The 19,516-nt window shown below is 31.7% G+C and overlaps 3 protein-coding genes across 3 annotated transcripts; all 3 read left to right on the forward strand.

Annotated features, from left to right (window-relative positions):
• The first annotated feature begins 5,787 nt into the window (after positions 1-5,787).
• LOC113847522 lies at positions 5,788-7,572 on the forward strand. Its single transcript, XM_027476686.1, has 5 exons — positions 5,788-6,081; positions 6,430-6,675; positions 6,751-6,832; positions 6,910-7,124; positions 7,245-7,572. Exons 1-5 carry the CDS (start codon positions 5,840-5,842, stop codon positions 7,363-7,365), a joined length of 906 nt encoding a protein of 301 aa, XP_027332487.1. The 5' UTR covers positions 5,788-5,839; the 3' UTR covers positions 7,366-7,572.
• A 9,179-nt stretch (positions 7,573-16,751) lies between these two features.
• Positions 16,752-17,765, forward strand: LOC113874830. Its single transcript, XM_027513044.1, has 2 exons — positions 16,752-16,859; positions 16,947-17,765. Exons 1-2 carry the CDS (start codon positions 16,752-16,754, stop codon positions 17,763-17,765), a joined length of 927 nt encoding a protein of 308 aa, XP_027368845.1.
• Positions 17,766-18,295: 530 nt separating this feature from the next.
• LOC113874831 lies at positions 18,296-19,510 on the forward strand. Its single transcript, XM_027513045.1, has 3 exons — positions 18,296-18,547; positions 18,996-19,389; positions 19,506-19,510. Exons 1-3 carry the CDS (start codon positions 18,296-18,298, stop codon positions 19,508-19,510), a joined length of 651 nt encoding a protein of 216 aa, XP_027368846.1.
• The last annotated feature ends 6 nt before the right edge of the window (positions 19,511-19,516 follow it).

The following is a 19,516-nucleotide window of genomic DNA, read 5'->3' on the forward strand; positions in this document are numbered from 1 at the left end:
AACAAGGACAGTTTTATTTTGACAGGATTTCATGCAAAATCGCCAACCTTTAATACTGTGAAACTTTATCGTTTGAGAGAGCTGTTCCTCTGATGTCAAGTTTGGAATAAAGGACGGGTTAAAAGGTTATACTAAAATTTAAGTATTAATTTTTATGAAAAATAAAATACCAATTTTTATTTAATTTTGTACAATTCTAAATTAAAATATTAATAACTTTCTTGTCCAAGAGTACTTATTTAAATAGACATACGAAGTAAGTGTATTTCCAGTTTAATTATAAAACTTAAAATATCAATAACTTTTATTGTGGGTATGGGTATTAGAAGCTATATATATTAGATTAACTTTTTTTATTAATTGTCTATTAATATATAATAAATATTTTTTGTGGTGACGTAATTTGTTGAAAGTTATTCATCAAGAAAATTCATGACTGTATTAGAAGTTGGATACAAGTGTAGCTGCAAGTTTGTATATCTTCTTTTGGAGAGATAAGTAGATAGCTGAGGTGCAATTGTGTAAGACATTTCCGTGATTATTTACGATGCTAAAGAATATTAAATCTTATGTACTAAAAAATGATTTTCATGATGACATAAGATGAGTTTAGGTTGTTAGTTGGCGCAAAGGACTTTTTCAATATTGATTCAAAGTTTCAATCTTTTGTTAGAACTCGTTGATGGAGTTTTTATTAGGGTACTACAAGAAGATAAATAGGTATGGAAGATGAATTCTTTATGGTGTTATTCAATGCAATCAGTGTATTCATAGTTTGAACTTTTTGGTAATGATAATAGTGTATATCAGTGTACGATGGATGTCTTGCAAAGGTTATATAGAAGAAAGATCCCTCTTAAGTGTCTAGTATTTTTTTAGTAATTATTGTTGAATGCACTTTCATGTAAAAGTCTACTAATTAATCACAGTATTCAAATTGACGATATAACTTGTTGCTTTTATTATAATTTGGAAGAACTTCAAAGTCATTTGTTTTTAAAGTACTCAGTTTTGTCTTGAATATAGTACTTTACTGCGCGTTGGCTTGAGTTCTCGCTAGTTTTGTCTTCAAATTTATAGACTCACTTGCTTGTGTGGATTGATGTTGGTTGTAATAAAAAAATATATTTATTAATTGTTTGGATAAATATAATGTGATCTTTGTGATCACATAAAAATAAAAGAGTGTTTTGAATGAAAAGAAAATCTTAGATTCTATTATCATAAAGTCTTAAAAGTGACTCTCACTTTTTAATAAAAAAAAAAAATTATTAGCTAATTGGTATATAAATTCACGATATTGCATCTACTTTAGCTTAGTATAAATTTATTTTTGTCTATTTATTTCCTTGTGTAAGTATTAATTTTTTTTCTCTTTGAGTTTTCTTTAAATTATCTCTAATCATATATATTTTATTTATTAAAAAAAAAAACTAACAAGTAAAACGACGACCGACCTTGATTTGCAAGAAATTATATTTTTTAAAATAATAAATATTTTATGAGAAATGTTTTATTTTCCGAGTCAGAAAATTTCAAAACATCGTAGGACTAACTCACCCAATAAAATATATTTTTCATACATAAGAATAAAATCTGACACGTTATACATATCACTAAAATTAACCCCTTGCTAATCAAATGATTAGATTGCTAACACAAAGTAAATCTATAAAATAACAATTATTTATTTAAGTGACATAACTTCCCCTTAAAAAATAAAGGATGTCAGGTTTTTATAATTTTAGAATATAAAATTATGGAATATATAATTTCTGGCGAATTTAACGGAAGAAACAGGTGTGAACAGTAGCTACCCCTACACTCTTCCCCTAGTTGTATATAGCAGACATGAGGGCCCAGGTCATATGCCACCCCATAAATGAATTAAGATGTTGTTAAGAGAATCATGCAGTGCGAAGCCAGTGGTCAAACAAACAACAGAGTGGGGTTGACAAAAATATTGGTTCAACCCAATCACGTAGTGATAAAAATATATTAGTCCCTCTGACAGATTATATCATTTACTTTTTTTAAGTTTAATTTAATTTAATTTATTTAATTAATAGATTTAATTTATTTTTTTAATTAATTAATTAAATAAGTTAAGTTTGATTTTAAAATAAAATTTATAATAATATATTAAATAATTTTATATAAAAATTATAATATAATAATATGTTAAATTATTAAATTTTAAAATAATAAAAATTTAATTTAAAAATCCTATTTTTTTTTTGTTAGAGTTGAAAAATATTCTTATTTCATACCTCTAAGAGAGAGAATGCTATTTATTAGAGTTTTTTTGCATATACTGTATGAAAAAATATTGTTATTTATGTATTTTAGATTTTTATTTATTGCATTTGCTAATTTTAGATTTAAAACTTATTTAGTTATATTGTATTTGTTGATGTAATGTGTAAGACTTTATATTACCAGATTTGCTTAATAATTTATAAATTAATATTTATTTTATTATATTTTTTGTATGTGTAGTGATTTACTCATATAAATTACATATATAGTTTAAAAGTGATAAGTATGAATATATAATTTTATTATCTATATTGAAGGCGTTAAATCATTTTTTAATAGTTTATTTAAATATAAGCTTGTGACTTTTAAAAGATATACCTATATAAATAGTTTAAAAGTCTATTTATAAAGAAACTTAATAATTTATTAAATGTATTGATACAAAGTAGGCCATTAAAAAAATTAATAGGCCAAATTAAACTTTTAAAAAAGTCATGCTAAGTTTAATTAAAAGCTTATAACAAGTAATAAGTCAGATTTAAATTTTAAAATTATTAGACAGACTAAACTTATTTATGTAAAGTCTAATATTTTTCATCCCTACTTTCATAGTTCCGCTTCAGTTACTTCTTTTATTATCTTTCTTCTTTTAAAATATTGCTTAAAATTTTTAAAAATTATTAGACGTAATATTAAAAATAATGACAAAGATCTTTACAATTGAAATATATATGCAAAAAAATCAACGATATTTACAATGTTCAATCATAAGCACACGAGGATGATGAAATGTATATTGCTCAAATCAAAGATAATAAAAATAAACATATTTTCTCAAAGTTTCTTTATATTCATGAATTACATTTAAAAGATGGTGTTAATATTTATTATGTTTATGTGAGAACTCAGCAAATTTGTTTATAAAAGTAATGTCAGCTTTAATATTTAAGATACATGCATGACATTTGGATGCTCTAATTTAAAAAAAAAATATTAGAAGAAATAAGTTTACTTATAAATATTGTACTTTTTTGTTAGGTAAATTTTTAGCCCACTTGATTTTTTTAATAACATTTTAATAAAGCATGTTCATAATGTATAGACATTCAAAAGAGTATCATAAATCATAAATACGTATGGATGACTATTATGATAAACTTTTGTTTTATTTGGTATGATTTTTTACTTCTTAATAAATAATATATAATCATAAATTTTTCATTTTTCCCAGTTAATTCTGATTAACATACAATTAAGTATAAGTGTCAATTTTCCACCGTGCTGGGTACCCCACTTCTGAATAAAATCCGAATGTTGAGATAAATTGAACCATAACATTTGTATATATTTACAAAACACTAATGACTAAAACAAGTCCAGGCAAGAATTTGTCTAGGTACTGTCAAAGTCCCACTTTGCGGATCATATCACCCATATAATGAGAAAACGTGTAGTCTTCATATAAGGCGAATCCAGCCTCCAACTCAGAAATGATTGGGCAACAATGTAATTTGGTTGAGTGTTTGCCAACCTAGATGGCTATACATCAGAGGAATGACAGTGCAGTGCTTAATCGTACAAAGAATATTATGCTATGGAATCACACTAGAAAATCAAACATTACTGCGTGCATGCATGTGATCTGCTTAGTAACGCAACTTCGAATGTTGGGGCAGAAATATGGGGTCGTTACTAATATTTGCTTTAAAAAGATATTTGAGACAACATATATAGTCTTGATGCACCAACCTTTGTGTGCTCTGATAATCAAGCTTTAGAGAGTGTTCACAATCTTTTCTTAAAGAAACTATAACTTGAGTGACATAACCTTTTTATATTAACCCCCATTGTTGGTAATCCTTTCTAAAGATTAGCTACTACATCTTTGTATAAAAAAAATTAAGTTTGAAAGAGTGTACAGCTTTTATATGCAGATAGTTATTTGTCTCATTATATTATTTCAATAAAAAATATATATTTTTAAGATTGATTTGAGTAACAAATATTTTAATATTGTTTAAGTAAAATTTTAGATTTGAGTATTTGTATATATAAAAAAAATTTAAAAAATAAAAAATTATATATGTAATTTTTTTAATTGTTTAAAAAAAATTCTTATGTAAAAAAAAAAAAAACAGATATTGTTGATTTATCACAGTCGAGCTGTAAAGCTATGGTCCGTTAGTTTCTAACGGGACAAATACCCGTGCTCTCTGAATTTGGAAAAGTTAAGCATAGTACTATTCACGCCGTCGGATTTGAAGTATGATAAAATGCATGATGTGTACCATGTATTATATAAATTGTTTAGCTATAGCAAAGTCCACTTTCAATTGAAGTAATTCATAAAATGTTACTAGCATATCTACCGCCATGCAGACCACAAAGTCCTAGTTCACAATTTTTTTTTTAAACATATGCAAATTAATAAGAATATTCCATAAAGCCGTAAAGATAGCTATTGAAATAAAAAAGCCACAAATATTACAACTATCTTAAAAATTTAAAATTTTTAACACTGTTATTTTATTTTATGTTATTATATTAATAAATAATATAATAATTGTATCTACGGTATATTTTAGTTAGTTAACAGTTTAAAAATTATTACACTATCGTTATGTAAAAATTAATTTCTTATCTTAATTATTAGCCTTCAACTATTGAAGTTGGCTATATTCTTCCTATGAAGATTCTTCATTTTTGGAGTTCAAGGAGGAAAAAAGGGAGACAAAGCAAACAAATATAAAGAAAATGTTAGAGACACTGCTACTTGTTAACTAAAATTTATTAAAAATTATATTAATTTAATGATTTGTTTCTTATTTTTTATGCAAATCATTAAAAAAATATGTTTTTAACATTTCACCGTGTGTAAATTGTAGTGTATCTATTACCCTGTAATTTTTGGTCGAATATGGCCACTAGCACTGTGTTAGGCCTTTATTTTAATATGGTCCAAGTTGGGCTTTTATTATATCACGACTGTGTTGGTTTTGGACCTGCCGGTTTAAATTTATAGATCATTCTGGATCATGTTTATATATATTCCAGGCCCGATAAAAGAATTTATTTTTAAATGAATATACCAGCTAGTTTTAATAAACATTTTCTTCGTACTGTTTTTATCTTATGCAAATTAATTTCTGATAAAATTTTTTTTAGTAAATTAATAATTTAATTTCTATCAATAAAAAGTTGTCACTGAAAAGGGGAACATAACAATTTTCTTAAATTAAATTAAAAAAGAGTACAACATATTTTTTAATTTTAAATTAAAATAATTATATATAATTTATAATATCAAACATATTATTAATAAATTTGTGTCAATATATTATTTTATATTTATTTAAAATATAAAGTTTATTCTATTCTATTTTTTTTCTAGAAGGCTTTTTTAATTAAAAAAACTAATTTTTAGAACACAAAAAATAAAAAATATATTAATAGGAAATGATATATAAAAATATTTTTTTACTCACTCTTTTGTTGACCTAAATAAACAAGAATTCTCCGATCTTCACTATGGCTTGTTGATAAGGTTGTATATATAAAGCTGGGCCATTAAAATGCGAACATGAAGAAAATGTTAGCAGCAAATCACACGCGTCAAAGCCTCTCTCCTTCTCTGCCACAACCGCCGTCTCTTCCTGCGGAACACTTCAACATCCTCCTCCGTCGGCGTCACCTTCTCACCACCACTGCATTCACCATTTCCTTCAATTTCAATGTCCCTTTTACAACCTCCCTCTCCACGTCAGAGCCGGTAGCCGGTGCCCGTGGCCTCTTCCAGATGCCCCCACCGCGCCTCACCAACCGGTAACCTCTTGCTCCTGTGTGAGTGCAAGCAAACGTGTTATTATGTTATAGCAATTAATAATATCAGCCCTATAGTTATAAATTAGACAGTGTATAAAATCATTATGTTCTAATTTTCGTACGATTGCTTTTTATATCTTAATATTTAGTCTTATAAGACGGATAATAAAAAATATAGTTCACAGGTATGTTTTTAACAGTATTATAAAAAACGTAACTAATGTAATTTATTTAGGCAGAAAAATTAATTGGAAAATGAATCTCCATTATACAGACCAATTGTATTTTAATCATAAAATAATACTAATCAATGCATGTATTAGTCTTATGTTGATGTGGTGTGGGAAGGTATTTTCTGGTTCGGGCGGGTGAGTCTGAGTTCGAGAGCATGGGAGTGATCAACACCAACCCCGTGACCAAGACATCTGTGGATAGCGGGTTATCTAAAAGAGGGAAGAAAGAGGCCATAAGAGCAGCTTTTGGTTTGAAAGAAATGGGTGCATGTGAGAAGAACTGTTGGATATGGCCTGCTATAACTCAGAGAGCTTACCAAACAGCTGAGATCATTGCTTCTGTTAATGGAGTTACTCGTAGGTTTGTTTTTCTCACAAACTTATTTACCCCAACGTACCCCATTTCCCAAAACCTTACCTTTCTTTTATGTTTCAGCTATATAGTCCCTGAATACAGCTTTCTGGATGCCCGTGGATTAGGCGCTTATGAAGGACAAAAATTGGAATCTGTTTCACAAGTACCATTTCTCTCCGTCACTCCCTCTCCTAGCTAAGTGGAACATATGCATATTGAATTATGTTAAGAATGGTGCAGGTGTATGAATCAGATGGTATATCTCCCAACATCAAACCTCCTCCCATTGATGATGGAACTCCAAATGAGAGTGTTGCAGATGTTTTTGTTCGTGTAACGCAGCTCATGTCAATTCTTGAGACTCAGTACTCTGGTGACACAGTTATTATAGTCTCGCCAGATTCTGACAACTTGACAATCCTTCTCGCTGGTTTGATAGGACTAGACCTGCGAAGGTAACTGCATAACTGAAGCTAAAGCTATAACTATGTGCATGGTTTTAATTATAGCTTCAATTTGGAAATTAATATTGGTTACTTAGTCATCTCTTTTTTGTTGCTGCTCTTGAATTTCAGGCACAGGGATCTGGCTTTTGCACCTGGTGAAGTCCGCTTTGTTGATACCAAAGACATTCCTAAATATAAGCAGCCTGCATCTGCTGTATATAAATGTTCGAACCCACCAAAGTGTTACTAGTTTTCCTTCGTTCAAGGTATAGCGGGAAAGTGGATATTCATCAAGTGAAAGCCTAAAGATCAATTTGAATTTTGTTAAAGAGATTATTAGGGCCTTGGGGTATCGTTGTCGTGTATTATATTATGGATTAAATAAGACTCTCTTTGTATCTATATACTTCCACGTTGAAACATTTAAAGGTTAAGAATGCGAAGAGAATTTAACAACCAAACCATGGTACCCAATTAGATTAGCATCTAGTTGATTTGTTTCATGGAAGGAAATTAAATAGGTAATAACTTTGGTTGAAACTTTAAAGAATTTTTTTCTGGCTTTCAATTTCTAGGGTGAATATGATTCATTCAGTCGGCAAGAAAAATCATTCAAAATACTAAACACCCTACATACGTTGAGAACATATATGCAGGGGAAGAACGAGTAGTGTGTTCCTGCATAATCGAGAAAGGAGAATTATGTAACCGATAGATCAGTTAAAAGAAAAAACTCCTCTTAGTGGTGTATTAAGGAGAAAAAATAAAGGAAATATCTAATGGAGAATTGAGGAAATCCAAAATATCATAATACTCATACAATGTACAAGAAACCGTTCAGTTCCCGGAGAGCATGACATACCGTCTAATGAATAACGGAATATATTCCAACTAACTTGATTAACTGTCATCATTTATCAATGTAGAGCAGAGTCCCTTTCCAGAGAACATGAACCCTTTCCAGATGACACTGGAAGAAGGGTTTAACGCTGGTGACACCCCCTAAAAAACTAACTGAATGCTGCTATCCGAATAACTGCTAAAGAAACAAGAAGAAATCTATTTCTATATGGCTCTATTGTATGAATATTTCAAAATTATGAATGACAAATGTTTTCCACTTTTTCTTTTGATTTAGTGATTTCCATTTCTACCAAGAGCTGCATTATTAAAAGATGAACTATTTTCTTTCACATCTCACATGTCTATTCCATTTTTTTTTATGCTGTGACAACGCTTTACAATAATGTAGACTCGTCTTTCATGAAAACAAAAGAAGAATCGACAGCTACTTTATAAATGAAAACAGCTAAAAAAAGTTATTAATTTAATATATAGATCTATAATAATGTGATAAAAAGAATAAATATAAATATTATTACACATTCGCTTAATTGATTATTATATTTTTAGAAGTCATAAGTTCTATCCTATATCCAAAAAGATTAAAGAATTGTTTTAATCTGTTAGAATCGTTAGCATTTATTATATTAATTATTTTAGTAAAATGAGCTTTTCAAGTTTATAACAAGGAACTTAGTTAGATTCTTTCCCATCAGCTTAGATTTATCCTTAGTAAAGATGAGAGAATAATTTGTTTTCTAAAATAATAGTTATATTGTATTGTTAGACTTTTACCCTGTTACAAGGTCGTTGGACAAATATAAAATTAACTAAAGGAATAAAAAAATGAATAAACTTTCATATGTATAATCATTTAATCATGTTAGTGAATAGTAAAATATTAATATTTTATATAAAATATTTGATTTAGATAAATTTGTTTTCATTTGAATATATATATATATATATATATATATATATATATATATATATTCATTCTTGAAAAAACTTGTGTTTAGTGTATGTCCTTAACCTTTTAAAAATGAATGACTTTACCTCCAGTAAGTTGTTGTTAAGTATCAATACTTTTATTAAATATTAAATTGGCTAACAATAATATACCCCTACATTATTATGTGTATTCTAATCATTAATATTATTGTCTAAATGTAATTATAATCCTTAGAAATATTTTAAAATTTGATTTTAGTTCCTAAAATTATTTTAGTTTGGTTTGTTATTTTTTTTAAAATGAATAATTCAGCGTAAGTTATTTAGTGACTTTTGTTGAATATTAAGTTGATTAATTGTAATTCACATTATCGGTGTCACTATGTTCTGGCTAATGTGTTACATATAGTTTCTTCTCCTACTCTTTTTTTTTTTTTCTGCTACTTTCTTTTATTTTATTTTTTTGCTTCTTTCTTAACTTGCTGTCCACCTCTTGTGCGTTTCCCATTCTCATATATCGCGCGTTACCACATCACTGTCGCCTTAGAAGGAGGGGTTAAAATTATTTACTTTTAAATTGTTATGGACCTAAACAAAATAAAAAATAAATAAAAAATTCAAGAACTGAAACTAAATCTGAGATATTTACAAAGATAAAAAAATAATAATTAAGTAATGACATAGCAATTATTAAAATGCATGTGATAATATTGAGTTGATGAATTATAAGTAATCTCTATATTTGAAGCAATTAAAAAAAGAAACAACTTATTTAATCTTATATTATGTTATGAAACTTGGTCTAACTCAGTTTTAGAAGCTAGTTTATAGTTGGAGGATTATCTTATTTATTTCTATTCTAGTCCTATTTCTAAACAATGTAAGGCATCCGTAACAAACTTTGTGTAATATTATTTAATCAGGTGTTGACATCGATACTCCCAAACCAGAACTATTATAAATGATTCAATATGAGGGCGTGGCAAGTAAGAGGAAACATAGAATGTTGTGTTGAAATTTTAAACAATGAGCAATTCAAGATACAAACTATAGCATGCATTAAATTGGTTTAGGGTTTAGGGTTTAGCATGCATTAAATTGGTTTTTGGTTTAGGATTACATACCTGGAATTAATCCTTCATTTATCTCAAATTTGATGTGTCTTTGGTATAGGAAAAAATGAGAGGATAACTGCAAGAAATTGAGAGTGTTCTGCTCTCTGCATGAGAAGTTATCAGAAGTTACGAAAAATGATCATGCGTATAGGTTAGTGCTTCGTGGGATAACATATAACCAACTTCCTAGATAAGACCAGGGGCCTCTCAATGGGCTTATTAAATAACCCGACCCATCACGGTTTATTAAAAGAATAACCCAAAGTAATATTATCCATCAATTGGTCAATAAATAAAATATAATTAAATAACAATAATAATATAATAATAATAATTGATATTATAAATTATAAATAATTGATTATGTCAATCCATAATAATAATAATAATCACCTAACAATCTCCTACTTGGATGATATAAATCAATATATGTGTCACTTACAACGCTGTAGAAAATATCATATCAATATATCAATTATTATATGAATATTATTTGACCAAATCAGCAGAAGATATAAGCCATGAAAGTGTAAATAAAATATCCGATAAGGATATCATATATGTGTCACGTGCTTATACTTCATATGAAGGGTGATGGATATAAAGAAATGCATAACATTTTATTCAATTTAAAATGCAATTCCAAAGAATGGTCCAAGCATTTAGAAATGCTATATATGAGATATGACAATAAAATAACGTCGTCTCAAACATACCTCACAATGATTAAAGTGGAAAAAAAGAATTCAGACTCCTACTAACCCAAAACATCAAAAGATTCAACTACACTCATGTGGGCTACATGACTTTTGAATATTCCAACATTTAAGCCTTTGGTTAGTGGATCAACTAACATCTTCTCTGCGGAGATGTGCATAATCTTAGTCTGAAATTCTGAAACCTTCTATCTAACAAACATATATTTTATGTCAAAATGCTTTGAACGAGAGAAGCTTTTGTTATTTTGAGAGAAGTGTACAACGACAGAATTATCGCAATATAGCACAAGTGGCCTAGATATACTTTCAATGACTTGGAGTCCATAAATCAAGTTCTTGAGCCACATGGCTTAGCAAGTAGCTTCGTAGCAAGCGATATATTCTACTTCCATGGTAGAGGTAGTTATAAGCGTTTGTTTCACACTCTTCTAAGAAATAGCTCCTCCTGCCATCATGAAGATACAGTCGGATGTAGATTTTCGATCATCAAGACAATCTGCAAAATCAGAATCAGAATAACCAATGACCTGAAGTTGATTAGACTTCTTATAGGTCAACATGTGATCTTTTGTGCCCTGCAAGTACCTCATGACCTTCTTTGCGGCTCAAACTTGGGTCGCTCAAGTATCTTCCTAAAGCATTGACAGCAAAAACAATGTCAGGACGAGTACAAACTTGAGCATACATTAAACTGCCAATAGCAGAAGCATATGCGACTTTCTTCATTTTAGCTCTTTCATTGTCATTTTGAGGACATTGAGATTCAGAAAGTTTGTCCTCCTTTTGAACAGGTGCAACACATGGGGAACAAAAATGCATGTTAAACAATTTGAGGATTCTATCAATGTATCCTCTCTGAGATAATCGAAGGACATCACTTGACCTATCACGATAAATTTGTATGTCTAGAACAACAAAGGCATCAACTAGGTCCTTCATATCAAAGTGGTTAGTCAACATTGACTTTGTCTTAGTCAAAAGTTTAACACAACTACTTGCCAAAAGAATATCATCAACATAAAGCACAAGAATGATAAAATTTCTCCCACTAGTTTTCAGATAAACACATTGATCTGAAGCATTTTCCTTGAAACCAAGAGAATTGACCACCTGATTAAATTTTAAGTACCATTGTCTAGATGCCTGCTTCAATCCATAAATGGATTTTTTAAGTTTGCAAACTAAGTTTTTTTTGCCAATTTTAGCAAAGCCATCAGGCTAAACCATATAGACATCTTCATGTAAATCTCTATTCATGAATTCTGTTTTCACATCCATCTGGTGAAGTTCTAAATTAAAGTGTGCCGTCAAAGCCATAATAACTCGGAAAGCATCTTTAGTAGATACCGGTGAGAAAGTCTCTTTATAGTCAATACACTCTCTCTGACTATAGCCTTTGGCTACTAGTCTGGCTTTGTACCTTTCAATTTCACCATCTGGATTACGTTTGGTCCATTTGCATCCAACTGACTTGCAACCAACTGGTAACTCAACAAGATTTCAAACACCATTATATGCCATAGAGGCTAATTCATCATGCATGGCATTTAGCCAATAAGAAGCATCAGAGTAAGAGATAGCCTCTTCAAAAGAAATAGGATCATCAACATCATTGAAATTGAATTCATGTTCCTGGAGATAAACAATGTAGTCATCAGGTATTGAAGACCCGCGCGCTCTTTGAGATCTTCTCAAAGGAACCTCTTCATCTTGTTCCTGTTCATTCATGAAAGGAGCTACTATATCTTCGTCTTGAAGATTTTGATCAGGAACAATAGGAACGACAATATTTGATGACATAGGAATTGTAACCCTGTCCTCCCTAAGGATGATTGGCTGTGTTGTTTGACTCCCACTATCCAAGACATCTTCAAAGAATACAGCACGATCGGATTCAATAACTCGAGTAGAGTGAGAGTACAATAGAATCTGTTGCCACGAGAACCAATGCAATAGCCAATGAAAAAACTACTGATAGTTTTTGGATCAAGCTTCTTCAACTGAGGATTATAAGGTCTTATCTCTGCCTTACAACCCTATACATGTATATGCTTCAAGGTCGGCTTCTTTCCAGTCATAAGCTCATAAGGAGTCTTAGATACAGATTTGCTGGGTACTTGATTGAGAATATACACAACAGTCCAGAAGGCATCTACCCAAGGAAAGATTGGTAGGGAGGAATGGCTCAACATACATCTCACTATGTCAAGAAGTGTCATATTCCTTCTCTCTACAACTCCATTTTGCTCAGGTGTGCATGACATAGTATATTGGGCTTCAATGCCACATTCTTTAAGATATCTTGCAAAAGGTCCAGGGTTTCTACCTGTTTCATCGTGTCTTCCATAATATTCTCTTCCTCTGTCAGACCTTACACATTTGATATTTTTTTTTTCCCTTTTCAATTCAATAACAGCTTTAAAAGATTCAAAAGCATTTAGAGATCCAGATTTCTCCTGAAGGAGTTCTATCTATCCAAACCTGGAGAAATCATCAATAAATGTGATACCTATATCCACCCAAAGTAGCAGGTGTCATAGGCCTACACATATCAGTGTGAATAAACTGTAACACATCATCACACCTACCAGAAGTTTTATTTCTGACTTTGGCAGAGAACTTGCCTTTAATGTAATTAATACAAGTGTCAAAATCAGAAAAGTCTATATTATTAAGAATACCTTCTTTGATTAATCTTTGAATCTGAGGCTTAGAAATATGCCCTAGACGTCTATGCCATAACATAGAAAAGTTCTTATCAATCCTACCACGTTTTTGTCTAATAACAGAATTAGCAATCATGTTACTCAAGGTTAACATATATAGCCCATCACACAGAACTCCGGAAGCGACAACAATGGAATTGAAAGAAACAACTAGTTTTTCATTACTAAAAGTAAAAGAATAATTGTCCTTATCCAAGGCAGAAACTGAAATCAAATTCCTTCTAATGTGAGGTATATAAACAGCATCCTTTAACACCAAAACATGTCTAGACGGTAAACATAAAGAAACTACTCCTATGTCTTTCATAACTGCTTTAGCTCCATCTCCCATGATAATCTTGGATTCTGCATCATTTGGCTTCCTCAGGCTTGTGAATCCTTATAAAGAATTCACAACGTGAATAGTGGCACCCGAGTCTAGCCACCAAGAATGGGGAGGAATATCAATGGTATTAGATTCAAAACATGCTAGATCTAGAGGAATACCTTGTTTCTCAAGTTTCTTCTTTACGAAAAAACAATCATCTACCTTGTGACCATACTTCTTGTAGTATTTGCAGCTCCCTTTAAAGGAATTTTTCTTGAGTCCTAAAGTGACAGGTGCTTTCCCTTTTTTATCCTTCTCAACATGAGTTTTAAAACGAGGCTTTCCCTTATAACCTCCTTTTGTCTTATTCTTAGCACCAAAAGAGGAAGTAGCAAACTGAATAGTGTGAGACTTAGTCTTCTTCATATTTTCTTCTTCTTGAGTAACAATGGCAATCACGTCATCTATCTTCCATTCTAGCTGCTTATATGCATGGTAGGATGTTTTCAACATGTCAAACTGAGAGGGGAGAGAATCTAGAATCTTCCAAATTAAATAGTCATCACCAAGATCCACTTTCAGTGTTTTCAGTTTGTTGTAATAATGGACCTGCTTCATTAGATGCTCACGTACTCCACTAACACCATCATACATGGTCTTCTCAAGTAAAGACAAGTACTGACCCTTTACTGCTTTGTCATAGGTTTGAAATTTATCCCCAACAGATTTCAAAAAATCTTTATCATTATTGCTTTCTTGGTTGTCTGATAGACTTTCCATTGTATACTTCATGACTATAAGACAGACCCTATTAGAGTGTTTCCACTTCTCTCGAGAGGTCTTATGGGCAGTAGTGGATTCAGCAGTGAGAGTTGGAGGCTCATTTTCTCTTAGGGCTAAGTCCATGTTGGTGATAGCAAGATAGAGATCCAAGGACTTTTTTCAATCCTCATAGTTTGTTCCATTCAGAGTTTTGACCGAAGTCAATTGCATAGGCAAAGAGGCTGGAATCAAACAAGATAAGGAATCATTTAATATGCACGATCAGTCATGCAAAAGAGAGTTAAATGATCCTGTATTCACAACCAGAATATGCCTTAATAATAAAATTTCTCAATTATTATAGTTCTACCTAAGGGTTTTGAACTATAATAAATAAGAAATTTTATAACAATATAATATACAAGCTTATGACACTAGAAAAATAACATCGATAAGATATTAGCAAATAATTGAAACAAGCAAAATAGAAATGCATTGTATTTATATGTCAATCACATCAATAATAATATATCGATAGGATATAATTATTAATAATGCACCATTAAATTTATAATGAGATAAACCATATATTTTAAATATATTCCATATAATTGTAATCCACGATAGGTGGACTAGAATCACACAAAATGACAATAATTATCATGCCCAAATATCATGAAAATTTTGTGATGCCGTAAAAGTGTATATTAATTAATATCAGTAGGCATGCTTCAATACTTATAAGGATCTAACAAATTAAATTTCTTGTGCAACATGCCGACAAAGAGATTACATAACATAATAATGTCAGATATAGGATGAATATCATGCACAAAATTTCAGACTGAAATACTAAGAATACGACATAATTTAATCAATTTAAATTTTGATATTAATAATAAATATTTGCAGCATTTTAAAATCTGGAAAATGTCAAACTAATAAAATTTGGAATTGATATTTATAAAGGGATTATACCCTTTTAAATTATTTATCATTTGGTTAATACTATATAAAATTTTATAAGACACGTGAATACTATGTTTTATAAGATTAGAAAAATTAAGCACATAATCAAGCACGTTGGTGCAGTTTTCAATTTTCTGAATTCCGAGAGTGGAGGTTAGTTTTTAATTTTACCGAAGTAGTGGTGCAGGTTTCTATTATTCATGAATAAAGGTTAGTGATGCGGTTTTCAATAAGATTCATTATTGTTTTCAATTTTGAAAAGCCTTAATCCTTTCATGTAGAAGCAGTATCTTTATGCGCTGACTCGACATTTAAAACTTACGAAATCAAACACAGTGGCATTGTTAAAGGCGTAATCAAAATATGGCACGTCGTCTAAAACTCAAAATATGTGTGACCTTTTATAAGAAAATTTTATATCTTTTATTTTAGAGGGATTACGATTGCGTTTAAAATCAAATTTTCATACCAGTCTGTTATCAAGAAACTACGGGAAATTTTTGGTTAGGGTTTTAAGCAAATTACAGAATACATAAAAGCAACTATAATTCATATCTTAACCCAGCTCTGATACCAATTGTTGAAATTTTAAACAATGAGCAATTTAAGATACAAACTATAGCATGCATTAAATTAGTTTTTGATTTCAGATTACATACCCGGAACTAATCCTTCATCCATCTCAAATTTGATGTATCTCTGGTATAAGAAAAGATGAGAGGATAACCGCAAGAAATTGAGAGTGTTTTGCTCTCTGTCTGGGAAGTTATCAGAAGTTACAAAGAATGATCATGCGTATGGGTTAGTGCTTGATGGGATAACATATAACCAACTTCCTAGATGAGACCAGATACCTCTCAATGGGCTTATTAAATAACCCGATGTTAGTTAGTTAGTTTTAAAGTTTTTAATGTTTTAAATAAATCTCCTATTTTATAGGGAGAACCAGTCTTTATTCAGTTGCAGGATTTTTCTCCTATATTAGTGCCATTTTTCATTGTATATCTGTAACTGTCATGCATTATGTTGCAGTTCAGTTTTTGTGTGTAAAGGCTTATATAAGCCTCACGTTTCCTTTGAATAAAACACTCTCTTAGAGCAAATATTTTTTACGAACATACCTTGTTCTCAACAATTGGTATCAAAGCTCCATAAGGGGCCTAATATAGAGTGTGCACGAGTGAAAACAGTGTGAGAGAGTGTGCAAAGTTCAGAGTGAGTATAGAGAAGAGTGAGTACAAAGGATGTCTGAAAAGTTTGTGCAACTAGTCATCCCAAGGTTTGATGGCCACTATGATTTCTGGGCCATGACCATGGAAAACTTTCTACGAAGCAAAGAATTATGGCCGCTTGTAGAGGAGGGGATTCCAAATCTTGGAAACACGACGACGGAAGCATAGTGGAAGAGTGTGTCCGAGGCCAACCTTAAATATCTGAAGGTGAAGAACTACTTGTTTCAAGCTATTGATAGGGAAATTCTTGAAACTATATTGGACAAGAGCACGTCACAGGCCATATGGCAGTCCATGCAACAAAAATATCAGAGATCCACAAGAGTCAAGCGCGCTCAGCTTCAAGCATTGAGTCGTGAATTTGAGTTACTGGGAATGAAAGAGGGTGAGAAAGTGGACACCTATCTAGGACGTACGCTCAGCATTGTTAATAAGATGAAATCCAATGGTGAAGTGATAAACACAAGCATGGTGGTTAGCAAAATTCTCAGATCATTAACTCCAAAGTTTAACTACGTTGTGTGTTCAATTGAGGAATCCAATGATTTGAGTATCCTTAACCTTGATAAACTTCATGGCAGCCTACTTATTTATGAACAAAGGATGCAAGACTGTCAACCCAATGAGCAGGTGCTGAAAATCGTTCATGATGATAGATCAGCAGCTGGTCGAGGCCGCGGCAGAAGTGGTCGTGGATGTGGACGACACACGTTGAATAAAGCACTCATTGAGTGCTTTCACTATCACAAGTTAGGTCATTATCAATATGAGTGTCCTGAGTTGGAGAAAAAGGCTCATTATGCATCATTTGAAGAAGCAGCAGAGGCAGAGGAAGGATTTTTGCTAGTTGCATATGAGGAAACACAAACTGTACAGAAGGAGGATTGGTTCCTAGACTCCGGTTGCAGCAATCACATGACCGGAAATAAGCTGTGGTTCACAGAAATACAAAAAGAAGGAATTAATCGAATGGTCAAACTTGGCAATGATTTAACTTTGGCTGTCACTATAAAAGGGAGTGTTTGAGTTGAGATTAATGGTACCCCTCATGTTATATCAGATATCTATTATGTGCCTAAACTTAAGACTAATCTCTTGAGCTTAGGACAACTACAAGAGAAGGGTTTTTCTATTCTAATTCAAAACGGCATGTGCAAAGTTTTTCATCCAGAGCGATGCCTCATTTTGCAGATCAATATGAAGGGAAACCGAATGTTCTATCTATCGGCTTCATTACATTCCCGCTGCCTTCAAACTAAAGAAATTTCAGAAACGAAAATGCACTTATGGCATCGACGATTTGGACATCTTAACTTCAAAGGTCTTGGTACACTTGCAAGTAAGTAGATGGTGATTGGACTACCACCTTTGAAACCACCCAAAGAAATCTGCACTACATGTCTGGTAGGTAAATAGCACAGAGATACCTTACCAAAGCATAGAACGTGGCGAGCCTCCACAAAAATTCAGCTGATTCATGCTGACATTTGTGGTCCCATCTCACTGTCCTCTCATAGTAACAAAAGGTACATTCTAAGCTTTATTGATGACTATTCATGGAAAGCTTGGGTTTATTCTTACATAAGAAATTTGAAGCACTTACTGTTTTCAAAAGCTTCAAAATCTGTGTTGAGAAGGAAGCTGGTGCCTTCATCACTTGCCTTAGAACTGATAGAGGTGGAGAGTTCACCTTTAAGAAATTCGTTGATTTCTGCACTCAACAAGATATATCCAGGCAATTGACAGCTACCTACACTCCACAGCAAAATGGAGTTGCTGAACGGAAAAATCGCACCATTATGAATGCGGTGCGTGCTGTTTTACATGAAAAATAGGTTCCCCAAACCTTTTTGGTCTGAGGTAGTACGGTGGTGTGTGCATGTTCAAAACAGAAGCCCTACATCTGCTATAGATCATCAAACACTGGAAGACATATGGAGTGGATCAAAACCATGTGTTGATTACTTTCGAATGTTTGGATGTATTGCACATGCTCACATTCCAAATCAAAATAGAAGAAAGCTGGAGGATTAAAGTCAGAAGTGTGTTTTCTTGGAGGTAAGTGATGAATCTAAGGCCTACAAATTGTTTAATCCCGTTACAAAAAAGGTTATAGTCAGTAGGGATGTTGTATTTGAAGAAGAGAAAAGTTGGAATTGACAAGATGACTCTGAGAGAAATAAGATTGATGTTCTTGATTGGGAAGACAAAGTGATTAGAGAAGATGATAATTCTGAATGTGAGCATGCATCACAGGAAGTAACATTCAACAATGATGCAGATCAAAGCATATCAGAATCAATCTCTGAACAAATTGAATCTCCAGTTGCAAGGAGGGCAACTAGGATCCGAAGACCACCTACGTGGATGACTGACTATGAAACAAATCTGTTAGTGGAAGAGGATGACGAATTGCTAGCAATGATGTTGACCGAATCTGCAGATCCCCACACCTTTGAAGAGGCATGTACAAGTCAACAGTGGAGAGAAGCTATGAAGGTTGAAATGGAGGCCATTGAGAAAAATAATACATGGCAGCTTGTAGATCCACCAGCAGAGGTTACGCCTATTGGCATTAAATGGGTTTTCAAGACCAAATTCAATGAAAATGGTCATGTAGAGAAGTATAAAGCCAGATTGGTGGCCAAAGGTTATGCTCAAAGATATGGAATAGACTATACCGAGGTGTTTGCACTAGTTGCTAGACTTGATACAGTGAGATTGCTGTTAGCGTTAGCTGCTCAGAGTGCATGGGATGTATTTCAGCTTGATGTAAA

The sequence above is a fragment of the Abrus precatorius genome, unplaced genomic scaffold, assembly GCF_003935025.1.
Source record: "Abrus precatorius isolate BTA unplaced genomic scaffold, Abrus_2018 Scaffold8, whole genome shotgun sequence".
Taxonomy (NCBI): domain Eukaryota; kingdom Viridiplantae; phylum Streptophyta; class Magnoliopsida; order Fabales; family Fabaceae; genus Abrus; species Abrus precatorius.

What these genes read in the sequence shown, in the direction of transcription:
- LOC113847522 (XM_027476686.1), top strand. Translation starts at nt 5,840, where the DNA reads ATGAAGAAAATGTTAGCAGCAAATCACACGCGTCAAAGCCTCTCTCCT. An exon ending in CCACCGCGCCTCACCAACCG is followed by an intron (nt 6,082 to 6,429) that starts GTAACCTCTTGC and finishes TGGTGTGGGAAG; the next exon opens with GTATTTTCTGGTTCGGGCGG. An exon ending in AATTGGAATCTGTTTCACAA is followed by an intron (nt 6,833 to 6,909) that starts GTACCATTTCTC and finishes AGAATGGTGCAG; the next exon opens with GTGTATGAATCAGATGGTAT.
- LOC113874830 (XM_027513044.1), top strand. Translation starts at nt 16,752, where the DNA reads ATGTCTGAAAAGTTTGTGCAACTAGTCATCCCAAGGTTTGATGGCCAC. An exon ending in GCAAAGAATTATGGCCGCTT is followed by an intron (nt 16,860 to 16,946) that starts GTAGAGGAGGGG and finishes AAATATCTGAAG; the next exon opens with GTGAAGAACTACTTGTTTCA.
- LOC113874831 (XM_027513045.1), top strand. Translation starts at nt 18,296, where the DNA reads ATGGAAAGCTTGGGTTTATTCTTACATAAGAAATTTGAAGCACTTACT. An exon ending in ATCGCACCATTATGAATGCG is followed by an intron (nt 18,548 to 18,995) that starts GTGCGTGCTGTT and finishes CATGCATCACAG; the next exon opens with GAAGTAACATTCAACAATGA.